Source organism: Delphinapterus leucas, chromosome 1, assembly GCF_059928025.1.
Source record: "Delphinapterus leucas isolate spDelLeu-1000000601 "Yukka" chromosome 1, BTC_Dleu_Yukka2, whole genome shotgun sequence".
In the NCBI taxonomy this organism is placed as follows: Eukaryota; Metazoa; Chordata; class Mammalia; order Artiodactyla; family Monodontidae; genus Delphinapterus; species Delphinapterus leucas.
This window is the reverse complement of record NC_143129.1, coordinates 175,393,440-175,415,944: the sequence shown is the minus strand read 5'-3', so window position 1 is coordinate 175,415,944 and position 22,505 is coordinate 175,393,440. Positions and strand designations below refer to the sequence as shown.

Here is a 22,505-nt window from a genome sequence, read left to right as displayed (position 1 = left end):
TTGAGATTAGAGGGTCTTCCTGTATTGCAGATTCTGAACACAGTTTGCTAGAGTTCATGATTATTACTCTTTCTGTGTACTTCAGTTTCAGATGCTTCATCAAGATGAATCAAATAAAAGAGAGAAGATCAAAACAAAGGGAGTTGACTTTGAAGACGACCTGAGAGATGAAGTAGAAGATGCTGTCCAGAAAGTTTGCAATGCAACTGGATGTTCAGTTAGTATTTGTCATGCAGTAACAGTGGTTTATAGACAGGCATTGCTGTGCCTAGTTTATCTGCTAGTTTTGTGGCATCACTCTAGCATGCTAACACCTGATGGGCCAAAATAGGCCCATGATATTTGTAGTTTAATTAGCTTATGTGATACAGTTTAATGAGAGATGTTCATTCATTTCTCTCTTGTTTGCTAGACTTTATCCAATACTGTTCAAAATCCTAAGGAAGTATGTGGGTTTATTATTTTCTGACTAGTGCGGTTTTATAAGAATTCATTTTATTAAATGGTTATTTCAGGTGATTAACCTTACGGAAAATTAAGACATGTTCTAAATGGAAGGTCTTGAAACCTTGCCTCAATGACATACTTTTGTTTATTTTTAGAATAGGTTGCTTTTTATTAACATTCTAAGGAATAGACTGCACATTGCTTGAGTCCACTTACACTTTTACATGCAAAAGTTTATAAAATTGTTTGTCAGGTTATTGATGTAGAGGTAGGTAGAAAAGCATACCCAGAGTCTTGATTTGTTCCTTTGTTTCTTTCATAGGATTTTAATTTGATAGTCCAGAACCTGGAAGCTGAAAATTATAATATTGAATCTGCGATAATTGCCATGCTCCAGATGAACCAGGGGAAAAGAAATAGTAAGTCCATGATTGATATTTATAAGGTTTCAAAATGATTATGTTGGTGATTTTCCAAATACTTATTTTTAATCAAGTGACAGGTAATAATTATATTGTTATTTATTCATTCAGCAGCTTTATATATGCAGGTGTTTTTTACTAGGTGCCAGCCCTGTGTCAGAAAGAGTATAGTCTGGGGTGGGGAGGGGCTTGGTGGAGAGAGATAAGTAAATTGGTATAATAAGACATAATGAAGTGTGGGTACAGGCTGCTAGGGGAATGCATGGAAAGTCCACCTTGCTCAGTTTTGGAGGAATGCAAAATGTCAGGGAAGACTTTAGCCTTTTAGAAATAAGATCCCGTTATAATACCAAAATGATCATTGAAATGGAATGGAGAGAAAAATTATTTTTCTAGTGGAAATATTTAAATTACTGGCACCTGTCAACTGGTGATAATTCAGAATTTCTTTTTGCTTGAACTGAGTTTAATTCTGTGATTCAGAGGAAGGAAAGAAGTTGTTAACAATGAACTGTTTTCTCAAGTTATTTATTTTAAATGATTTCAATATTTATTGCCAGACATTATGTGCCACATACTGTTCCTGGCATTATAGTTTTCTAATTGGGTATTTTATTATCCTCCTTACATATTTGCTATGCCTTCTTAGAAAGCTGTAAGTAACTTGGTCTTTGTGATTTTAAAATAATGCTGTGCAGTGTCTGTGCTATCCCATATGGTATGTACTTGACATGTGGCTAAGCGAGACTGACTGAGGAACTAAGTTTAAAATTTTATTTAACTTTATTTAATTTTAATTTAAATAGCTGCGTGTGGCTCGTAGCTACTGTATTGGAGAGCACAGCTTTAGAGCTTGTTTCCTTTCTGGTTTTTGGGTACAAATGAAAGATTTCCCCCTAAAAATTCATGTTAAAAAGTGGTTTAATCTAACGGAACAAAGCACTCAGCTGGTAGGAAGCTGATGAGATGACTGGTGGTCAACAGGTTATGTTAAAATTGATCTTCCGATTTCTACCAATTATTTTTTCCTTATGTTCCCCACTGCATTGACTTGATATTAGAATTTTGCCTCAAGGAAACTTGCTCTCCAAATGCCAGTGATCTAGGGACCCGGGTAATTTTGGAGTCATTTAACAGTAATCGCACTGTGTGACTATCTTAGGTTTTCAATTTAACAAAATATCTTTCTTCGGAAGATGCAGAGGAGAACCTTGAGTCCAGTGGCCGAGTGCTGAAGCAGTGTGACCCTTTATGGGAGGAGGGTGGCAGTGGCACCAGAATCTTTGGAAATCAGGGCTTAAATGAAGGCAGAACTGAAAACGATAAGTCTCGGGCCAGCCCTAGTGAAGAAAACAAAGCAAATAAAAATCACCTCCCAAAGGTAGGAAAGATGGGGCTGCAAGGGCAAATGGTGGGCTGCTGTAATTCGGTGGCGTGGAGGGAACTTGGAGCTCAATTTAGTGTGTGATTTTCTCTTGATCTATGAAAGTGGTTACTGTAGGAGATACAGGGAGTGCATGAGGGTATATCATGAAGTGGAAGGAAGACCTCACTTTGTCCTCCTGGACTTTGCAGTGATGGCTAGAAGGAAGTATACTGTGAATTCATACTCATACACGCGGATCGGCTCCATTTCCTGCCTAACATTACTGCGTGTGTGGGTGCTTTCCATGCTAACCCATGTGATTGAATCCCATTTTTTTGTAAATACCATCACCTTCAGTGAACATCTTTGTGTATAAGTCTTAGTATTTTGCATTATTTGCTTGGCTAGAATCCCAGAAGAGGAATTAACAGGTTAAAGGGCATGGATATTTGAATCTTTTTAAGGTCTTTTGGTAAATTGTCAAATGCTTCCCCGAAAGGTTGTACTGCTCCCTTCCCAACCCCACTCCCACAAGTAGTATATGACACCATTAATTTTACTGAATTTGGAACTTATCGTAAAGACTTTCACCAGGAAATTCTGAACTCAGAATGCAACGGTAATGTAAAAGGTCACAGGCAGAGGCTAAGATGTGATAAGCTTCCGAGGATTTTGTTAGGATCCCCTGGGGCAATAAATTATGTACAGGAAGGCATCCTGTGGCATATTTGAGTGTTACCTCCTGCTGGACTAGGGTTAATGTTTCTTTAGGTCATTTTGAATTGGTTTATGAGGAGAATGGAATTGATTTCGTTTGCTAGCTCAGCAAGAGGGTATAAAGTTAAATGTAAATTTGAGCAGTAATGGGAAATAAATCATTTTTGGTCTGTTAGGTGGGTTTTCTCTGTTCTCGTTGAAAGGCAGTCTGTACCCTTTGCATCTGTCAGCCCTGCATTTCCCGTCCACTGGTGCAGCCTGTGTCCCCGTGCAGGCGACTCAGGTGGCAGTCTTCTCTTTCAGGTCACGAACAAACAGAGGCGAGAACAGCAGCGACTAGAGAAGAAGAAACGACAGGAGGAGAGGCACCGTCACAAAGCCCTGGAGAGCAGGAGTAGCCACAGGGACAACAACAGAAGTGAAGCAGACGCGAGCACCCAGGTCACCTTGGTGAAGACTTTCGCGGCTCTCAACATCTGACTCTGGCCTCCTGGGAGTTGTGAGAAGGGAATGGAAAGCGGAGGGCCGTGTGCCAGGCTTTCCAGCGAGGCCATCCTTTTACAAAACGAAACTCAACCCACAGAATCACACACTGAGTTAGTTTCCTTCAAGCTGCCTCCTTTTTTGTTCAGTTTTGTCAGTGATGTGTCTTATTTAATGAAAGTGCAGTGAAGCCATTCATGTTCCATAATTAAAATATCGACTTTTAGGGGTGGATAGTTAGGTCAAAAAAAACCTTTTTAAGTGTGGTTTTATTTGCCCTGAAAATCGGAGTTCGGTGACCCCGTGATCTTTCCTTAACACTCGGGGTTTCACTGTAATTGTTCATGAAGTAGTTTAGATTAATTGCTAGAAATTCAGAATGACAAGTTTCCTTTGTTTCTCTTTCATTTTCAAACAGACATTCATACGCAGGATAGTTTATAAATGATGTCCAACTCAGGTACATGTTTAGAATTAACCTTCTTCTAATGCAAGTTAATCAGAAAATAATTCAGGAAGTGTTTTCCCAAAGTAATAGGATGTGAAGGTTGTGGCCTGTAGTCAGGGTGGAAATTAAACAGCTGCGTTTCTCTTCTTCCTGATTCTGATGCTCAGATGGGATGCAGGTGCTGTTGGTTCGTTTGCACTCAAGCCATATGATAAATAGGCCAGACTGTTAATTAGGCCTGGGCTTTGCTGGAAAATCTGTAGTGTTGCTGAGTAGTTTGTACTTGTTTCTTGACAACGAGAAGACAGTGTATCATCAGTGCTTATGATACAGTTCTGGGATTCTGATAGCGTGGAGCGCAGAAGCCATAGTTGTAAAGGCAGAAGTCAAGAGAGTCCTGAGATTTTGCTCAGGAAGAAGTCTGAAGAGGTAATTGATTTGGGGTGGGGGGGTTGGGGGTGTCTGGAAGGATTTCTAAGGCTTTTCACGTTCACATTTTAAGTAAGTAAGTGTCTTTTCTTCCTTACTATTCTGGATTTAGAAAGATGCCTTCAGAGAGATAAAAGGTAACTTGACCCTTCGCTGAATTTTCTTAGTATTGTGAAAATGAAATCCCATAAAATGCTGCACTTAACTTCTTTTTAGTTAAGCCCTGTTTGGGGATTTTGCTGTTCAGAACACTCTCCAGCACCCTCCAGAAGTTGTCAGTGACTTAGGTTAGACTAGCAGGGCAGAGAACTTACTTTGGCTGAGGCCTTCAAATGACTCCACAGTGCTGAAATAGATTTGGGTGGTGGAGAGATTTCATTCCTCAAACCGAATTAGGTGAATGTGAACTTTAAAACTGGAATGTACGAAGTGGCCAATCTTGGACTCTCTTTGCCTTTTGGGGACCTAATATTTGGAGAAATAATGTATGCTGAATCAAAAGGTAAATTATTAGTTACCTCCCCCATCCCAAATTTCAAAATTATCAGAGTTCCGAGGCAAAGGGAAAAACTATAAAAAGGTTTTGACACGTATAGACATATCATTGTGTGGGCTGGCCTTGGATTCATTGGATTGTCTTTATCAGCAGGTGATTTGCTTTCTGTGGTTTTGGTGATGTATTTTAATTTTTTGTTTGTTTGACTTTGGTGACTTTTTGTGGTTGGAGCATCAGTAGTCTCTTGGAAGTGCTCCCAGAACATCCTGGTACAGTACATCGTAATATGTAGCAGATTTAGAAACTGCACAGCATTTTTTCTTTGCACATTGCGGAGTCCTGAGTTAGAGCCTCTAGTACTCAGTCCAGACAAGTGAGGGGTCTCCGTTGTCTCACTGTCTCCAAGGGAGTGAGGTCCAGTGCTTCAGGATCTGTTCTCTTGGCTTTTAACTCTGGGCACTCTCCTGACTCTGGCTGAGCATTTCTGAGTGAGCACTCTTTTTTGTCTGTTTTGTACTGTGAGAGTACAGGAGACCAGATCCCCTCAGAAAGACTGATTGTGTACCAGAAATTCAGCAGAATTAGGAGTCAGAAATAGCTTGAGGGAGACCCATTGTCAGAAGTAGTAGGATCGCTTTATTTACTTGGTTAATGAAGGTGGCCTTGGGCCCTATTGTTTTTTCCTGTTGGGTTTTAGAAGTTGCTAAAAAGTTGCTAAAGAATACTGGGCACATTTATTTATAAATTACCTAATTCTGATCATAGGCTTCGGCATTTCTTGGGTAAAATAACAGTGGTTTTAAAAACTAATCAAATGGCTTCAGTAGTTTTCTTTTATTACCATTTCATAGTTTTCCAGTTATAATTGGTCTGTGTTTAGTATGTTAATTATTAGGAATGGGGAACATGTATCCAACTTTAGTGATAACTTCTAGCTAAGGGTTTAAATTTAGCCTTCACTGCCTCAGTCCCACCAAAGTATGAGGTAGATGGAATCCACGTAGTACTTGGTTGCCTTGGTAGGCACTTGAGAACTACTTTATTGGCAGCCAAAATGGAGGCCCAGCATGTTTAGTCCTGGGATGACTGTGGTCAGTGACGGTTACCGGGTATAGTTACTCAGGTGAACTGCATAGGAGGAGGCGACTCTTTCTTAACCTCTGTGGCTGTTAGAGGTTTGTTATGTGCGATTGTCTCGGTAGCTTTGGTCAGGAGAAGGGGGATGAGGCTGTGGTCCATAGCTGCTTACTAGTCTTATAAACTGTATATAAAGGTTTTATGGATTTTAAAAAAAGATTTTTTTAAAGGTCAAAATACAAAATAAAATTTTAGTAGCATCAGCTTTGTACTAGAGAGGTAGATGTATTGAAACAACATAGAATCACAACTTCTGAATTAATATAGTTGCCACCAGGAGATATTAGAGAAAGAATGTATATGTATATTTAATTTTTCAATAATAGGAAATATGCTTTCAGGAGTGAAGTCTGGTTGAAGAATTGTGGCAGAAAGAAGAATCTTAAGTGTTAGTTGAGCTTGTCTATAGTTTCTTTTATAAGCTCTGAAAACACTTCCCTACCTATTGTGATTCTGAGGGCTTGTGAAGTGGGAGCTCCATTGTGGGGCAGCTAGAGTGGGCCTTTGTGTAGGTCATTTCTCATGGTGCTGCCTGCTTCCCTGGGGAGCTTTGACGGTTTGAAATGATACTGTCCTGGGGTGGGGGGAGGGCCACGCTGAGGGGGGAGAGCTGCTCCCATGTTAAATAGGTAGATATCAGATGGACTTGGCATTGAACTGTGCTCGTGGTGAGTCCCTGTCATCAGTGTGCAGTTTCTCTCATTCTGAGAAACTGGACTGCCTGGGTTTTATTGTGTCCACATAGAATGCTGTCAGTTTTACCTCTGTGAGATGTTCAACTCGAATGTGCAGTCAGTTGAAGGAAACTTGGGCTCCTAGTCAGAGCTGACTAACTCTCACCCTGACCAGAAGGGTCTGTGTGGATGGCGTGACAGTGGAGCTTTGTAGTTTCAATGTCACATCTGTGGCCCTCTCTGACTCCCATTTTGGGTAGATGTGTAGCTCTTCACCTTTTTTTACCTCAAGGCTCTATCTATAGCAAACCTTTAGACTCAGAGTCTGATGCAGTTTTTGTGTTTTGACATTTTCATTATTCACTGTTTTGTTCATCTCAGCCTTCAGAACAGGCGTTGCTCAAACTCTGGGGCCTTCCGACGGTTGTTCTGAGGTGATTTAATAATGGCACTTTCTACAAGGCGTGTTTTTCTGACTCTAAAGCAAATTGTATTTTTCCATTGATGTTGTTAAGTTGAAGATCTCGATGGCATGTGTAAATGATAGCAGATCTTCTGCTGTCACATGCGAGAGGGGGAATGGATAATTGGATTGAAGTGGAGACATTGAGCACCCGGCGCGAAGTGCATTGCACAGTACGGAACTCAGAAGGTGCGCACAGGGCCCGGCTCCGGGGAGGAGCTGGGCCTCGTTGACTGCTTGGCTGCGTCTGTCCAAGGTAACGTTCCCTGTAAAAACCTCAGGCTCTTAGCCATTTCCTCTGAGGAATTACCTTCTAGAGCCTCGCTCTCCTAGTTCAGACTACTTTGTAGCTTGATTAAAACGTTTAGCATTCTCGCAAAGTTACTTGAGAAGGGGCTGGTACCGGTAGAGAACAGTTTCTGTAAGAGCGCGGACTTCTGCGTGGTGACTCTGGTTTAAGCAGGGCGTGCCCCTGGTCCCGGAACTACCCCTGCTCGCTGTGCTGTAGCCCTGGAAGGTAATGACCGCTGGGCGAAACCTCGGTGGTCTGCCCCTTATCCTCTGCATCTCGACATCCAGCCCCTCACTGTTGCCAGCCATCTGTGGTAGTTGTTTGAGCACAGTCACAGACCTCGCCTGTGGTTTGATCCCCTGGCAGGTCCCTCAACCAGAACTTGAGGAATGCGGGTGTGGGCTCCTCTCATGGTTTATTTTCCTTGGGGAGAAGGGCCCTCGGCCTCCCTGGCTCCCCTTCCAGCGTCCGCCACCAGCACCGAGCTCCGTGAGAAGAAGAAAAGAGCCAGGGGTCGGACATCAGACCTCCGTGTTCCTCTTGCTGATGTAGAAGCGCTGGTGGGTGTTAATCCCCTTTATGAAGGAGGGCAGGTGGGTCTGTGGAGAACACAGGGGCCTTCACAGGCTCAGCCACCTTCTCTTTTTTTCTAATTGCACTATACTTGTCCTCACTGCAGTCCGAAGATATTTAAGACCTCTGTGGGGTCATGATCCATAGACTTAGCAAGTCTTGCCTTATCTGTGGAGCTGGATGGGGGGAATGTGACCATTGTCTGATGTCCATAGTTCATTTCCTCCAGGTTGTTTCTTTCCTCAGATTGTGTTACTCTGAACCATTTTACTTTTTATTTACCAAAGTACTGTACTTGGCTACTTGCAGTGTTTTCAAAACCAAATGTTTCTTCTTTTGTGTTTTTAATCTTCAATACTCGGTGCAATAGAAGCTGCAAAGATGTGCCACTTTATCTATGAAATGGAGTTTTGTATACCAGTAAATTCTAGTTTAAAGAGAAAGTTTCAAGTTGTCTTTGTCACTGTCTGGCCGCCGTGTGCATGAGACAGAGAGCATGCTGGGAAATGTCCTCCTTAGAGACCTTGGCACGGAAGATGTGCACGTTCTTCCAGTGTGCGCTCGTCTGGGGTCTCACTGAGCTTAAGTAGCTGATTGTAGCTTCCGTCCAGGGGAGTATGGCCGCCGCACACACCGGCAGGGCCATCCCTCAGATTTCTGCCTGGTATCTAAGAACGTCTCTGATAGTTCGTAGTTGTCTAAATACAGAGCAGCTGTCTTTTGGCTTCCACCTTGGGGTTTCTCTAGAGCTCGGGGGCTTGGTTTGATCCCATTCCAGGAGGGAGCATCTTCCCCCAGGCGCACGTGGGCAGCGGTGACTGCACGGACTCACCTGGAAGAGGTCCTCGGGAGGGGGAAGGGCGGCCACAGAAAACCAGAGGGAGGGGACCCTTTGGCCCATGCAGCAGGGCGCCGCTCGCACCGGGCTCCAGGGCCAGTCACAGGTCAAGATTGCTGCCATCTCACCAGCCTCGCCGCGGCCTCATGATTTTGGCCTCGAGGCTCCTGCTCGCTCTTGGTCTATGTTTGTGCTCATCAAGCAGCCTTTGAATTGTTTCTGCAGGATCTTGGCACTGAACAGTGTCCGGTACCACCCTGGGTGGAAGAATTCTCCAGCTACTGGCAGGGCCGACCCCCCCTTGGGCACTGTCCTCTCTGTGTGATTTTTGCCTCATTCCGTGACCAAGAGACTTCTGGGTGCACAAATGCTATCCAGTTCCTGAGCCCACGAGGCCCAGACTCTGGACTCTGTTAACCCAACTGAGAATCTTTCTGAAAGATCTGCTAGGACCAGAGTGCTGTCCCGATGTAAGTGTCCCCTCCCCCAGTTGGAAGACTTCCGTGGCCTCCTTAATTCCATTCCGCAGTGGTTCAGCTGGGGCCGGGGGCCGTGGGGCTTCCTGGCTGGGTCTCGGTGACCCGTGAGATTGGATGAGTCTGTAAGGGCGGAAGTGTCCTCAGGCCACATAGGGGATAATTAGAGAACACAGTTTATTATTTACATTTTCCTCCAGGCTATAGCCTTGCTTACTCTGGGTGAGTGACAAGTTATGGTGCCAAAGATTGAGATACCATAAGAGGGAAAGTGGCAGCTCCCGTGTCCCCCCTTGTTAACTGCTTATGGTTGTCTAGGAGAAAACAGAGTTGAAACCCCCAGGTTTAAAGTTACCTGTTTGCCAGATGCACAGAAAGTGCATGTTGGCCTTGAGATACAACCAAAATTTGTCATGAAATGCTCTGCTCCAATACGATTTTGACTGGACTGCTGGACAGGGTGGGCCCTCAGACCATAGTGATGCAGCGATTTAGAACTTTCTGGGTTGAATAGGGTCAAGAACAATCTTGCTGATTCATGGATTCTGGCTTGGCAGAAGGAAAAATTCTCCACCTTGGAGAAGCTTGTCTGAATTTCCCTATGATAGAGGGATTTAGATATCTCAAGATGCTCAGTTTTTGTTCAATTTATTCACCAATCCAGACATCCAAGAATCCATCCATCATTTACTGAACCTGTGCTGTGTTGGAGTCTTTATTTCTGGGCATTGAATCAGACATGGACCTTGTCCTCGAAAACCTTTCAGCCCAGCAGTGAAAGCGGATATGTTAACTATGACCCAAGAGAACACAGGCCATAAAAGGAGGTACTGATAGGAGGGCTGTGAGTTCAGAAGGGAAATCAAGGAAGGCTCCGTGGAGGAAGTGACATTTAGACGAGGCATGAAAGGGCAGATAGGAGGTGGAAATAGGAAGCTAAGATATTTGGGCCCGAAGGACCAGCATAAGCAAACCCCTCCAGTGGGAGAGTAGGATGGCCCACGTGTTTGGGACAGTTTATTAAGGGTATACAATTCGTTTGGAGAAGGACTGGGAACTCCTTTCTTCAAACACTTGTCGCGTGCCTTTTGCTACTGGAAGACTAATGCTGTGCATACTGAATGAATTCCAAAGATCAGAAATACCTGGTTCCTCCTGACCTCTTCTTAAGTGTCACGAGTCAGCCTGTATGTGCATTTTGACCTTGGAACACATCACAGGTAACAGCCCTCCAGGAAGAGTGCTATGTACCGTCTCTCCAGCCAATTTTACCTCATTGCCTCTGTGGGACAACAGATCAGGGCACTGAAGGTTAACGATTTCCAAACACTTGTCCATTTAAGATAAATGTTTTAAGATAAATGGCACTCAGAGTAGTGGGCCAAGGGGCTATTCAAATAAATTAGTATAGTATTTATCATGTGTATGATGCCGCTTCTGTAAAATAATCGCAATTATCATGTGTCTGTGGATTCAATTAAACAGATATTTATTTAGCGTCCACCATGTGATGGATTCCACAGGGGAGACAAAAGTGCAAAGTGACCTAGCACAGATGGAGCATCTGTGATGCTCCAGGCACTTTGAATAAGTTATCTCATTTAAACCTTAAAACCACCCAGTGAGGCTGATGGTCCCATCCCAATTTTACACATGAGGAAATAAATAATGGGTCCAAGATCACAGAATTGAACCCAGGGCAGTCTGCCTTCCCCATATAGGAACCCAAAACAAGAGCCCAAATAGCTGGGGTAAGTATCCCTAAGAAAAGGATAAACACATTGCTTGGCTGTTCAGAGGAGGGTGAAATCTTCTCCAGGTGGAAAAGCACGTGGGAAAGGTGGCATTTGAGATGTGCCTCAAAGCACATGCATGGGAATGTGGTGATAGGGAGCCTGTGAGAGGGAGGCTCCCGGGTTGAAGGAAGCTGTCGCACAGAGGTGTGAAGACAGGTGGGCATGTTCTGGCAGTGGCGAGGAGCACAGAGATATATATATGGCGGGAAAAGCAGATGACACCAAGCTTGAATGCCAGGGCTTGGTGGACAATGGGGAGCCACTGATGGTTCAGGGGCAGAAGAGTGATATGATGGAAACCAACCTCTGGGAAAATGAAGCTGGCATTGTGGACAGGATGGAGGCTGGATGGAGAACGGAGGGCTGAAGAACCTTAGGTCCTGAGAGCCTGATCTTAGCTCTATTATGACACTTACCAGTGTAGAGTAATTGGTGTTGTCTGTCTATAGGTTGGCCACATCAGATTTAGCTCTGTCTCCAGGTTTCAGCAAGGGGCCAGGAGCATGGTTTGTATGAAAGCGTACTGAGGGAAAGAATGGAATTTAATACAGTATTCAGTTCTCCAGCAGTGACGCTGCGAAGAACCCTAAAGAAGTGGACGAATGTCCATGAAATAATAATTGGACTTAACTCTGGAATTCCAATGTGATTTGATTTCTAATCGCTTACTCAGCAAGTTATTTAATTGAACACTTGGTTCATAGCTTTTGTTAGGGGCCAAGTGGGAACAAAAGCAAAAACCATCCAAATCCTATCATCAAAATTGGAGACGCAAGCTATGAAACATTCAGGTAACAAAGTCCCCTCCCCAGCCTTGATTTAGTCCCCATGCCTCATTCAGCCATTAATTCATTCACTCATTCATTCATTTGATAAATTAATAAACATAAAGCATTTAGAACAGTGCCTGGTGAATGCCAAATGCTTAATAAATGTTAGGTATTTTTTGTTATTATGACTATCATTCATTCATTTATGGGATGCTTATAATGTGCTAGGCATTATTTTGTGTACATTCACACATGCTAATTTATTAAAACCTTGCTACAATCAACCTACCAGGGAAATGTCACTGTTCTATTTTACAAGTGCAGACACTGAGGCTGTCTGTGGCCATATATCAGTGCTTTTTGGATTTCAGTGTACACACACGAGTCACCTGGGGGTCTTGTTAACTCGGCGGTCTGGGGTCAGGTCCAAGATTCTGCATTTCTAATAAGCTCCCTGAGCAGCGAGGTCTAGAACAGATGCACCACTGCTAACTGGCAGAGCAGAGGGCTCTACCTGGAAGCTCCGACATCAAGTTCAGGGTTCTCCTTTCCTTTTTTCAGCCTTTTCCACCAAGTCTGCACTGGAAATCAAGCGTATGTACTGTAGACACAAACAGGATTTAGACGGAATCATTCTTGCATTCACCACATATTTATTGATTCTTCGAAAAACAGACTGCACCGAGGCTTGTTCTTAAGTTCCAGTTTTCACCCTGTCAGATGGTTAAGCAACTGTAACATGACAAGGTACTCCTTCCATCGCTGCCTTGAATCCATAACGCCCAGAGCACCACCTCTCTCCATCTCCCGCAGGTCGGTTCCTTCTTCCTGTGTTTCTCGTGTATGCAGTCGTACCATCATTCTAAGATGTCTGTAAGGACTTACTGATTATTTCTCAGCATATGATTACTGAAAGTGCGAAGCGACCGGTTTCACTAGAGCAGAAACATACTTTGCCCCCATGATGAAGGGAAATTCAGGCTTAAGCCAAATTTGTTTCCACCTATTAGCCTGAACAAAATGGACAACAGAGGGCGCCTCAGGACCACTCTTCCCAACAAACACTGTGCTCTCTTCCCCACCCACACACACTGTGCTTTACGACCTGGTCTGGTGATTATTCGCCAAGGATTTGAGTCAAGTCACAGCCACAAAGCACACACATCTGCCCCTCTCGTGTTTTGTTTGTTTGTGTTTGTTTTGCTAGCACAGAACTTCTTCACCTTTTAAAATGTATGATGATCATCGATTTGATGGCTTCAGGCTCCTTCCTGCCCTCAAAGTCCTGAAAGTTGCACATGTGCCATGAAATGGACAAAGGGAGTGGATGTTTATTACCTGGCCGCTGAGAGCGTTGCCTGTGCGATGCTTTTTTACATGCTTTATCTCATTGAATAGGCTCATCCCAATCCTGGAAGATTTTATCAGCATATTATAGATAGAGGAGATATATCTATATGTAGGAGTAGAATCTGCTGAAGTTCATTGCTTCCCAGATAGGCTGCATTCCATTTGATGGGAATCCTTTGGTGCTTTAAATTGGCTCCAGAGTTGGCCCTAGGGTGTTGGATGTTGAAACCTTTCCTCTTCCCCTCCCTGTATCAGGAGCCCGACCTGGCCTGGGCATCCTCACGGCTGACCTTCCCTGGGCACCCTAGGCTGTCCAAGATGACCACCAGAGGGGTAGAGTGTCAGTGACTGATACCCACTCATGAAGAAATGAAGGCACACTGGCATGGGTGTGAGGACACCCCTTCAGGTAGAACTTTCCCTCTCTGAGCCCCGGATGCCCATCTGTCAAGGGAGGGCTTCGAAAAAGGTGATTTGAGAGCTTCTTTTCACTTTGAGCCAGTCTTCTAATGGGAGGGATTTGAAGCCTGATGACATGGTGGGGACAATATTTTTAGGTTGGTATTTTGCGTGCTTCTCACATTATGCCATATGGCCAGAAACATTCCTTCTAGAGATTGCCATTATTATCTTGGATAAGATGGTGGAATGTTAGAAAAAGAGAATCACAAAAACTCACTGTAATGGGAAATTAAAAGGACAGAATGTCAGAACTGTGCACAGGGGCCATCCGTGTCAGACCCACGCTGTGTCCCAGTACTTAGCACATTGTTGGCACATGGTGGGTGCTCAAAAAACGAATGAATGCATGAAACTGTAGACTAATTAAGCCCTACAATGATAGAATCTGAGGATCAGTATTAGAATTATGGGAAAATATCATTCACATATTCGGAAGAGGGAACTGAGATCCCAGGGGGTGGGTTATAGAATCTTCTGGGTGCTAAAGGGCCCCGGGCATGGCTCTTCCTCATCTGGGAGCTCTCAGGGAGGGATGGGTTTGCAGGAAAGGAATTTTCCAGAGGGAGGGGCTTTGGTGCCAACGTTCCGGAGGTCTGGGGCTCCAGCAGCTGGAGGGCAGGGGGCCGCAGGGAAGAAGCGGAGCACAGCCTTAGCAGGGTGGGGTAGGTCCGGTGCACAGCTTGTTGGGGTAACGGGCATATTTGCGGTCGTAGGTGCCCAGGTTGTCACGAAAGCAGAGAGCAGCCCTCTTGTCACACTCGCAGGTCTGTTGTTGGCAGGTGGTTCTGCCGGCTGGATGGGACGAGGTGAGTCAGGGCCTGGGCGCCTCGGTCCTGCCACTCTCAGACATGCAGGGGACTGCTCTGGGGTCCCTGTTCTCAGCCCCATTCTCAGCCCATTCTCATGGGGGATGTTCCAGGGATGGGAGAGAGAAAGGGCAGAGTCCCGGAGGGCCTGCTGGGGCCCAGGATGCTGGGAAGCCTGGAAGTTTGTTCTCCTGTCCTTTCCCAAGCCCACTCCACTGCCCTTAGCCCTTTCTCCCATGGGGAGACCATCTGGTTCGCTAACTGTCGTCCGCCTCGGCCCAGGGAGGGTGCATTTCCAGGCAACTCCTTCTCCCATGTAACGCGTTACTGACAGTGAGGCAGCCATCAGCCAGAGAGGAAAGCTGGGACGCTTACAGCAGCTCAACCCCAGATGGCCTCGGCGTGCCCCAGAGGGACTGAAACTGGGGCCTGCTCGGCCGTGCCTATCTCCCTCAGAGCGGACGAAGCCCATCTTCCTAGCATTAACTTTAGGGCTCCCCTTCCACACGTGGCCACACCCTGCCTGGGGAGCAGAGCTGACGTCAGCTCTGCAGGCACCAGGGGCCCCAAAGCCTCCTCTTCCCTCCACTGCCTCTGTCTGCCCTGAGTGGCTCTGGCTCCTTTTTGTCCCCACGAAGACATCCCCCGGCTCAGAAATATCCAGGTTCTTCACTGTGCTTCGCAAAGGTCAGCCTCATTCCCCATCCGGGTTCTGCTCTCACCTGCTCTTTCAGCAGCAGTCAGAGTTGGAAGGGGCTTAACAGCCACGTCAGCTCCTTTGGGGGGTTCTTACCAGAAGCTGGACTAAGCCAGGGAACTGAGTGATTGTCTCCCTTTTGTAGATGAGGAAGTAGAGGCTTTTGAGGGGTTACGTCACTTGCCCAAAGACATACAATGGGTAGGTGACTCCCTGACCCGGCGTCCCTCTTCACCTAACACCTCCCCTCACTCATCCTCTCAGTGCTGTCCCTGACAGGTGGCTTCCTAGCCTTGCATGAACCCCCAGGGATGGGGAGCTTACTACCTGTCAAAGCTGCCTTGCTGGGAACAGGCATCTCTGAGCCAAATCTGCCTCCAGTGGTTCTGGTCCTTGTTCTGCCCCTCCCCCAGGACAGACCTTAGAGATCTGAGCGGAGTCTTCTTTGACCCTCCTAGACCCGCCTGCTGTGCCCCACGCTGGGCCTGCCCTCCTTCCAGGCTGCTCCTGGCTTTGTGGCAGGAAGAAGGTTTGGTTCTCTGATCTGAGCTCCCTCCACGGGGCTGGGCTGCGTGGAGCCCTCCGCACTCTGACTCGGGGCAGGCTGCTTCCCCAGGCCGGGGACCAGAGGAAAGCTACTTGGTCCAAGTGGGCACTGGGCCTGGCAAAGATGAGCACCGGTGCGCTCAGCCTTTGGGAGCAGGGTCTGCTGTCCCAAATCCAAGCTCCAGCTCTCTCTGTCTGGGGCTCTGCCCTCAAGGCTCTGTCCTGGGAACCTTGCCTCTAGCTGCCACCCAGGCCCTGGGGAGGGCTGTGTGGGTACAGCTGCCCTGGGGCTCAGCTCTACCGCCTCTGGCTCCTCTCCCCAGAGGCCGGAGCTGGGAGGGCTCTGGCTAGGGAAAGTGCCTGGGGTCAGGGCAGGAGCTGATGGGTCACGTGCTCTCTAGGCTGGGTGCCACAGGAGCATCTGGGTAGATGGACAGGTCTCTCCCCACTTCCGTGATGATGGAAGATCCCACGCCCGCCCCAGCCCAGGTGACCAGGCTCAAGGGTCTCCATCACGAGAGGGTTCCTAGCTGAAGCTCTCCCCCAACCTGGTGTCTGGGGGAGTCTAAGGCTGTTCGCTTACCACAGAAGATGCTGTGCCTGCTGGCAGAGAAAAGATACATTTCCAATATGGGTTCACAGCCCAGCTTCTCCAGACTCCCATAGCAGCAGTCATGGGCGTGGCAGCACCTATAAGGGTCATGGTTGGCTTGGAGGGGCCTGTGAGCCAGGCTGGGCAGAACCAGGGGCTGCCTGGGGGGCTCAGTGCCCAAAGGGGCTCAAAGTGGAGGTCGGCCCCAACTTTCTAGGTGCCCCCAGCCCCTCCCTCCTCCCAGGATGCTCCCCCGGCCTCTCCATCCTCCAGCGAGGTGCTCTACCTGCTGGGCCACCTGCTCACCAGTCTGTCTGGTCCACTGGCCCGTGGGAGCCGCCGAAACCACAGTAGCAGCCATAGTCAATGTACTGCAGTGCAGGCTGCCCTTTCATTCTCTCAGTCATCACCCCGAACTGGACCAGGTTCCCGACAGCCAGGGCCACTGCTGGGAGGGAGGGTGGAGGAGGTCAGATCCCTCAGGGCCCCACCCTCTGCAGCCAGCTGCCCCTGATGTGCCCCCAAATCTGAGTCCAGACATCTCTCTGATTGTCTAGGTAACCTCACCTCCCTAAGCACCTCATTCCCAATAATAGCAATGCTAAGCAGTAATAATACCCCCATGACATCATCGCACCTTGATCCCCTAGTCCTCACCCGCTCGTGTCAGCACACGTGACCCCCCACCCCCCACCCCGCTCTCCTTCCACCATCTCCCAGAATACCGCCCACTCATCCTCCCGGGTCCCTACCCTTTCTGATCGCCTCCCCAGGTGTCAGCCCCATCCCCGCAGGAACTCTGTCCCTGTCAAGTCCCATCAGATGTCACTGGATAAGCTTCCAAACCACCTGGACTTCCCCAAATTCCTCTAGGTCCTGATGATGCAGCAATGGGGGGCTGCTGACCCGGGCAGGTTAGAGCCAAAAATGGAAACTTAAGTGAGGGATGGAGCGGGGGTGGCAGGAGCTCGTGTGCTGTCTGGGATCCCTGCCAGGCCCTCTCCCCCGCCCCACCGGGCCATCCGGGCTGCTGTCTTCCCCTCTCCCCCTTCTCCACTGACTAGTGATGGCTCCGGAAGAACTGGCCTCCTCAGGATGTCCAATCACACCCTCCTCAGGGCCCAGCTCAGGGGCTTCCAGGGAGTTGGGGATTCCTAGCTGGGGCAGGGGAGGGGTAAAGGCAGGAAGGTTACTTACCCATGAGGCAAAGTAAGGTCAGAAGAGGGGGAAGCTTCATTCTGCTGGGAGGGGAGGGTGCAGGGAGTAGAGAAGCTGGGCTGCAGGAGAAGGAAGTCAGCAGGGGTGCCTCTGATCTCAAGGCCTCTCCGCATTAGTTAAATACCAGGGTCCTGTCCACTCCCCCTCATTAACCCCTGAATGCCCAGTGACGGAATGATACTTCCTGGTCTGACACTTTGGCCAAGTTTCCAGGGGAGGGGCCAGCCTGGGGCCTGTGGGCTCTGCTTCCAGGCAGTTTGGGGAAGGTGGGGTCGATCTGTGGGCTTTCTTCTCTCCGCCCTTCCCCTCCCCTCCTCCTTTCCCCAAATCACCGTGCTTGGTCCCACCGAGGAGCTATATGTCTTGGCTGTGCTAGGCGCTCTTCATTCTTGGTGTCTTTTTCTCATTCTCATTTTATTGATGCAGCCTAGAGAGGCTGAGAAACTTAAGTTCTCAGCTCCCTTGGCCAGGGAGCACCAAGGGCAAGTCTGTCCTGTTTCCATGACGCTAGCTCCTTCAGCATGGCCCCGACTCCCCTTCCTGCCCCTCAACCAGCCCCTGTGTTACCCAGACAGAGAGTGGTAATGGCAACTTGACTCCATAGCAGGGGGCCATTTGTCCAAGAACCTAGAATCCAAAGCCTGGGCGCTCAGCCAGCTGGGCTTAGGGTTTTTTCTTTATTGTTCTTTCCTGGGCAGGCTCCTGCTTGTTTGACAGGTAGCGAAAATACTCCCAGTTAAGAATTCTGTCTCCCCAAACCCTCGAGTAGTGGAGCGTGGCTGCCATAGAAACAGGCTCCATCTGACTCAGCTGGAAAACCCACATTCCGGCATGAACTGGAAACTTCCATCCTTTTGATGTCATCTTAGGGCCTGGGTCGGGGAGACAGTAGCCTCCTGGTCCAACTTGGCCCCCAGAGAGCGCTGCTGTCCCCATCGTCGGGTCAGAACACTGAGGCCGGGCTTCAAAGCTTGGCTGGAGGTTCGTGGGATGGAGGAGAGGACCCGACTCTGTCGTGATCAGAAATGTCGAGGTCCCACAAAATGCAATACCAATTTATGATAAAAACCCTCCAGAAAGCATGCATAGAGGGAACTTACCTCAACATAATAAAGGCCAGATATGACAAACCTACAGCCAATATCGTTCTCAATGGTGAAAAACTGAAACCATTTCCACTAAGATCAGGAACAAGACAAGGTTGCCCACTCTCACCACTATTACTCAACATTGTTTTGGAAGTTTTAGCCACAGCAATCAGAGAAGAAAAAGAAATAAAAAGAATCCAAATCAGAAAAGAAGAAGTAAAGCTGTCACTGTTTGCAGATGACATGATACTATACACAGAGAATCCTAAAGATGCTACCAGAAAACTACTAGAGCTAATCAATGATTGGTAAAGTTGCAGGATACAAAATTAATGCACAGAAATCTCTGGCATTCCTATACACTAATGATGAAAAATCTGAAAGAGAAATTAAGGAAACACTCCCATTTACCATTGCAACAGAAAGAATAAAATATCTAGGAATAAACCTACCTAAGGAGACAGAAGACCTGTATGCAGAAAACTATAAGACACTGATGAAAGAAATTAAGGATGATACAAACAGATGGAGAGGTATACCGTATTCTTGGATTGAAAGAATCAACATTGTGAAAATGACTATACTACCCAAAGCAGGATAATCTGTCTATTGGTGTAAGTGGGGTGTTAAAGTCTCTCTCTATTATTGTGTTACTGTCGATTTCTCCTTTTATGGCTGTTAGCATTTGCCTTATGTATTGAGGTGCTCCTATGTTGGGTGCATATATATTTATAATTGTTATATCTTCTTCTTGGATTGATCCGTTGATCATTATGTAGTGTCCTTCCTTATCTCTTGTAACATTCTTTATTTTAAAGTCTATTTTATCTGATATGAGTATTGCTACTCCAGCTTTCTTGTGATTTCCATTTGCATGGAATATCTTTTTCCATCCCTTCACTTTCAGTCTGTATGTGTCCCTAGGTCTGAAGTGGGTCTCCTGTAGACAGTATATATAAGGGTCTTATTTTTGTATCCATTCAGCCAGTCTGTGTCTCTTGGTTGGAGCATTTAATCCATTTACATTCAAGGTGGTTATTGATATGTATATTCCTATTACCATTTTCTTGATCGATTTGGGTTTCTTTTTATGGGTCTTTTTCTTCTCTTGTGTTTCCCACTTAGAGAAGTTCCTTTAGCATTTGTTGTAAAGCTGGTTTGGTGGTGCTGAATTCTCGTAGCTTTGTAAAGCTTTTGATTTCTCCATCGAATCTGAATGAGATCCTTGCTGGGTACAGTAATCTTGGTTGTAGGTTTTTCCCTTTCATCACTTTAAATATGTCCTGCCAGTCCCTTCTGGCTTGCAGAGTTTCTGCTGAAAGAGCAGCTGTTAACCTTCTGGGGATTCCCTTGTATGTTATTTGTTGTTTTTCCCTTGCTGCTTTTAATATTTTTTCTTTGTATTTAATTTTTTGATAGTTTGATTAATACGTGTCTTGGCGTGTTTCTCTTAGGGTTTATCCTGTATGGGACTCTCTGCACTTCCTGGACTTGATTAACTATTTCCTTTCCCATGTTAGGGAAGTTTTCGACTATAATCTCTTCAAATATTTTCTCAGACACTTTCTTTTCTCTTCTTCTGGGACCCCTATAATTTGAATGTTGTGCATTTAATGTTGTCCCAGAGGTCTCTGAGACTGTCCTCAATTCTTTTCATTCTTTTTTCTGCTCCCTGAAAGTTATTTCTACCACTTTCCCTTCCAGCTCACTTATCTGTTTTTCTGCCTCAGTTATTCTGCTATTGATTCCTTCTAGGGTTTTTTTTTTTTTTTTTTTGCGGTACGCGGGCCTCTCACTGTTGTGGCCTCTCCCGTTGTGGAGCACAGGCTCCAGACGCGCAGGCTCAGCGGCCATGGCTCACGGGCCCAGCCGCTCCGCAGCATGTGGGATCCTCCCGGACCGGGGCACGAACCTGCGTCCCCTGCATCGGCAGGCGGACTCTCAACCACTGTGCCACCAGGGAAGCCCATCTAGAGTATTTTTAATTTCAGTTATTGTGTTGTTCATCCCTGTTTGTTTGCTCTTTAGTTCTTCTAGATCCTTGTTGAATGTTTCTTTTATTTTCTCCATTCTATTTCTGAGATTTTGGATCATCTTTACTATCATTACTTGGAATTCTTTTTCAGGTAGGTTGCCTATTTCATGTTCATTTATTTGATCTTGTAAGTTTTTACCTTGCTCCTTTGTCTGTAACATTTTTTTTTTTTTGATGGGTGGGGCTGTATTCCTGTCTTACTGGTTGTTTGGCCTGAGGCATCCAGCACTAGAGTTTGCAGGCAGTTGGATAGAGCTGGGTCTTGGTGCTGAGGTGAGGACGTCTGGGAGGCCTCATTCTGATTAATACTCCCTGGGGTCTGAGGTTCTCTGTTAGTCCAGCAGTTTGGACTTGGAGCTCCCACCAGAGGAGCTTGAGCCTGACCTCTGGCCTGGGACCCAAGATCCCACAAGCCGTGTGGCATGGCAAAAAAAAAAAAAAAAAAAAAAGAGCGATACAATAACAAAGAATGAAAAACAAAATAAAATTAGAAAGATAAAAAATATAATTGAAGCAACTGCAATAAGGTAAAATAAAACCACAACAGAAAAAAAAAAAAAAAAAGCCTTGACCATGGTGGGTGGAGTTTAGGCGGGGCAGGAACTTAGGCAGGGGTGGGGTTTAGGGTGAGGTGGGACCTAGGCCGGTCGAGGGGTGATGTTCAGGCGTGGGGCAGGGCCCGGGCCCTACTTAGCGCCTGTGCAGAAGGGGAGAGGCCGCACCTCCAAAGGAGGGCCTCCGGAGTGTGGAGTTCCGGAGTTGGGAGCTAAGGCCCTGGGTGAGGGGGCGTGGGTGGAGCTTAGACTCAGCGCGTTGGAGGGGGTCTCCCAGTGTAGAGGTGGGCCCTGGGGGCGGGGTGTAGGGGCGGGGCTTGGGCTCTGCGCGGCAAGAGGGAGGCTCCAAGGGCAGAGGATTTCCCAAAGTGCACAGGGAAAGCGCTGGCCACCTCCCCTTCCGTTCCTCCGCCCCCCACCCTGGCACGGTCCACCCCCAGGGTCTCCCCGTCCCCGCTGGACCCCTAGTCATGAGTGGGTCCAAGTGGGTGTAGGAACTCCTCCCCTCCTCCAGCCACCCCTCAGGGGTGCCGATCCTGGAGGTCCAGCCTTTACTTTTGCTCCCCCTTCCCTCCCTCCCACTCCCTCAGGACCCGCGCGGCTGGAGGGGGCCTTGGTGGGCAGAGGATCAGGCCCGGGATCTCAGCAGGCTCCCCGGGGCCCAAGTAGGCAGGGGAAACCTGGCCAAGCTCCCGTTTGATCCTCTGCCCTCCCAGTTTCCCGCTTCGGGCCTGAGATTCCTTCCCCTCCCCCGCGCCGCCCCTAAGGGGTGCCAGTCCTCTCCTGCCTCCACTTCTCCTCCTCCCTCCCTCCCCCCCGCGCTCACATCGTACCAGGTCGCTGGGGGTTCCTTCTGACCCCTTAGGTGTCCGTGGTCCCCCACGGGTGCCTGGTAGGTACCCTAGCTGTGCAGAGACGCGAATTCCACGTCCTCCTGGTATGCCATCTTGACTCCGCCCTGAGCTCTTCTAGTTCATGAGTCATCCAGTTTCCTTTCACCAAATTCCTTTTTGACTTTGGTTAACCAGAGTAGGTTTCTGTAACCGTTCAATGTGCTTGCAAACAAAAACCTTTATTTCATATAGAAATTGGCACCAGAAAGAAGGTTGTAAGCAATAGGCCCTGGGATAGGTTAACGGGCACAGACGGGGCCATGATTTTCGAACGCCAGCTGCCCATGGTACCCATAGTCATTAAACAGCCACCTGCTCACAAGGGCAAAGCTTGGCGTGCTGGGTGCTTGCTGACGTACAACAACTTAAGAGGGATGAGGAATAGAAAGACCTCATGATGAGATGATTGTTTTGACGGCATTTGGTTAAAGAGGGAG

General features: G+C 47.2%; 2 protein-coding genes across 5 annotated transcripts in view; one reads left to right on the top strand and one right to left on the bottom strand.

The window, feature by feature from the left end:
- OTUD3 (OTU deubiquitinase 3) overlaps positions 1 to 13,196 on the top strand; it is a 34,507-nt gene extending 21,311 nt beyond the window's left edge. The window contains exons 5-8 of one of the 2 annotated variants that reach the window (XM_022551856.3): positions 86 to 217; positions 770 to 866; positions 2,066 to 2,250; positions 3,256 to 13,196. In XM_022551856.3, the coding sequence (XP_022407564.1) occupies positions 86 to 217; positions 770 to 866; positions 2,066 to 2,250; positions 3,256 to 3,432 (591 nt within the window). In that variant the 3' untranslated portion in view covers positions 3,433 to 13,196. The other variant, XM_089899742.1, reaches the window with a different exon arrangement.
- Positions 12,458 to 22,160, bottom strand: LOC111163294 (group IIE secretory phospholipase A2). 3 transcript variants are annotated; one of them, XM_089899769.1, is made up of 5 exons: positions 22,009 to 22,160; positions 17,478 to 17,557; positions 16,587 to 16,725; positions 16,272 to 16,378; positions 12,458 to 14,431 (listed from the first exon to the last, which is right to left on the bottom strand). In XM_089899769.1, the coding sequence occupies exons 2-5, from the start codon at positions 17,515 to 17,517 to the stop codon at positions 14,289 to 14,291; spliced, it is 429 nt and encodes a 142-aa protein (XP_089755895.1). In that variant the 5' UTR covers positions 17,518 to 17,557; positions 22,009 to 22,160; the 3' UTR covers positions 12,458 to 14,288. The 3 variants fall into 3 exon arrangements, with proteins under 3 accessions (XP_089755895.1, XP_089755885.1, XP_089755879.1); XM_089899759.1 differs by lacking the exon at positions 22,009 to 22,160 and adding an exon at positions 18,322 to 21,746; XM_089899753.1 differs by lacking the exon at positions 22,009 to 22,160 and adding an exon at positions 18,322 to 21,743 and having other exon boundaries at positions 16,587 to 16,728.
- Positions 22,161 to 22,505: the final 345 nt, after the last annotated feature.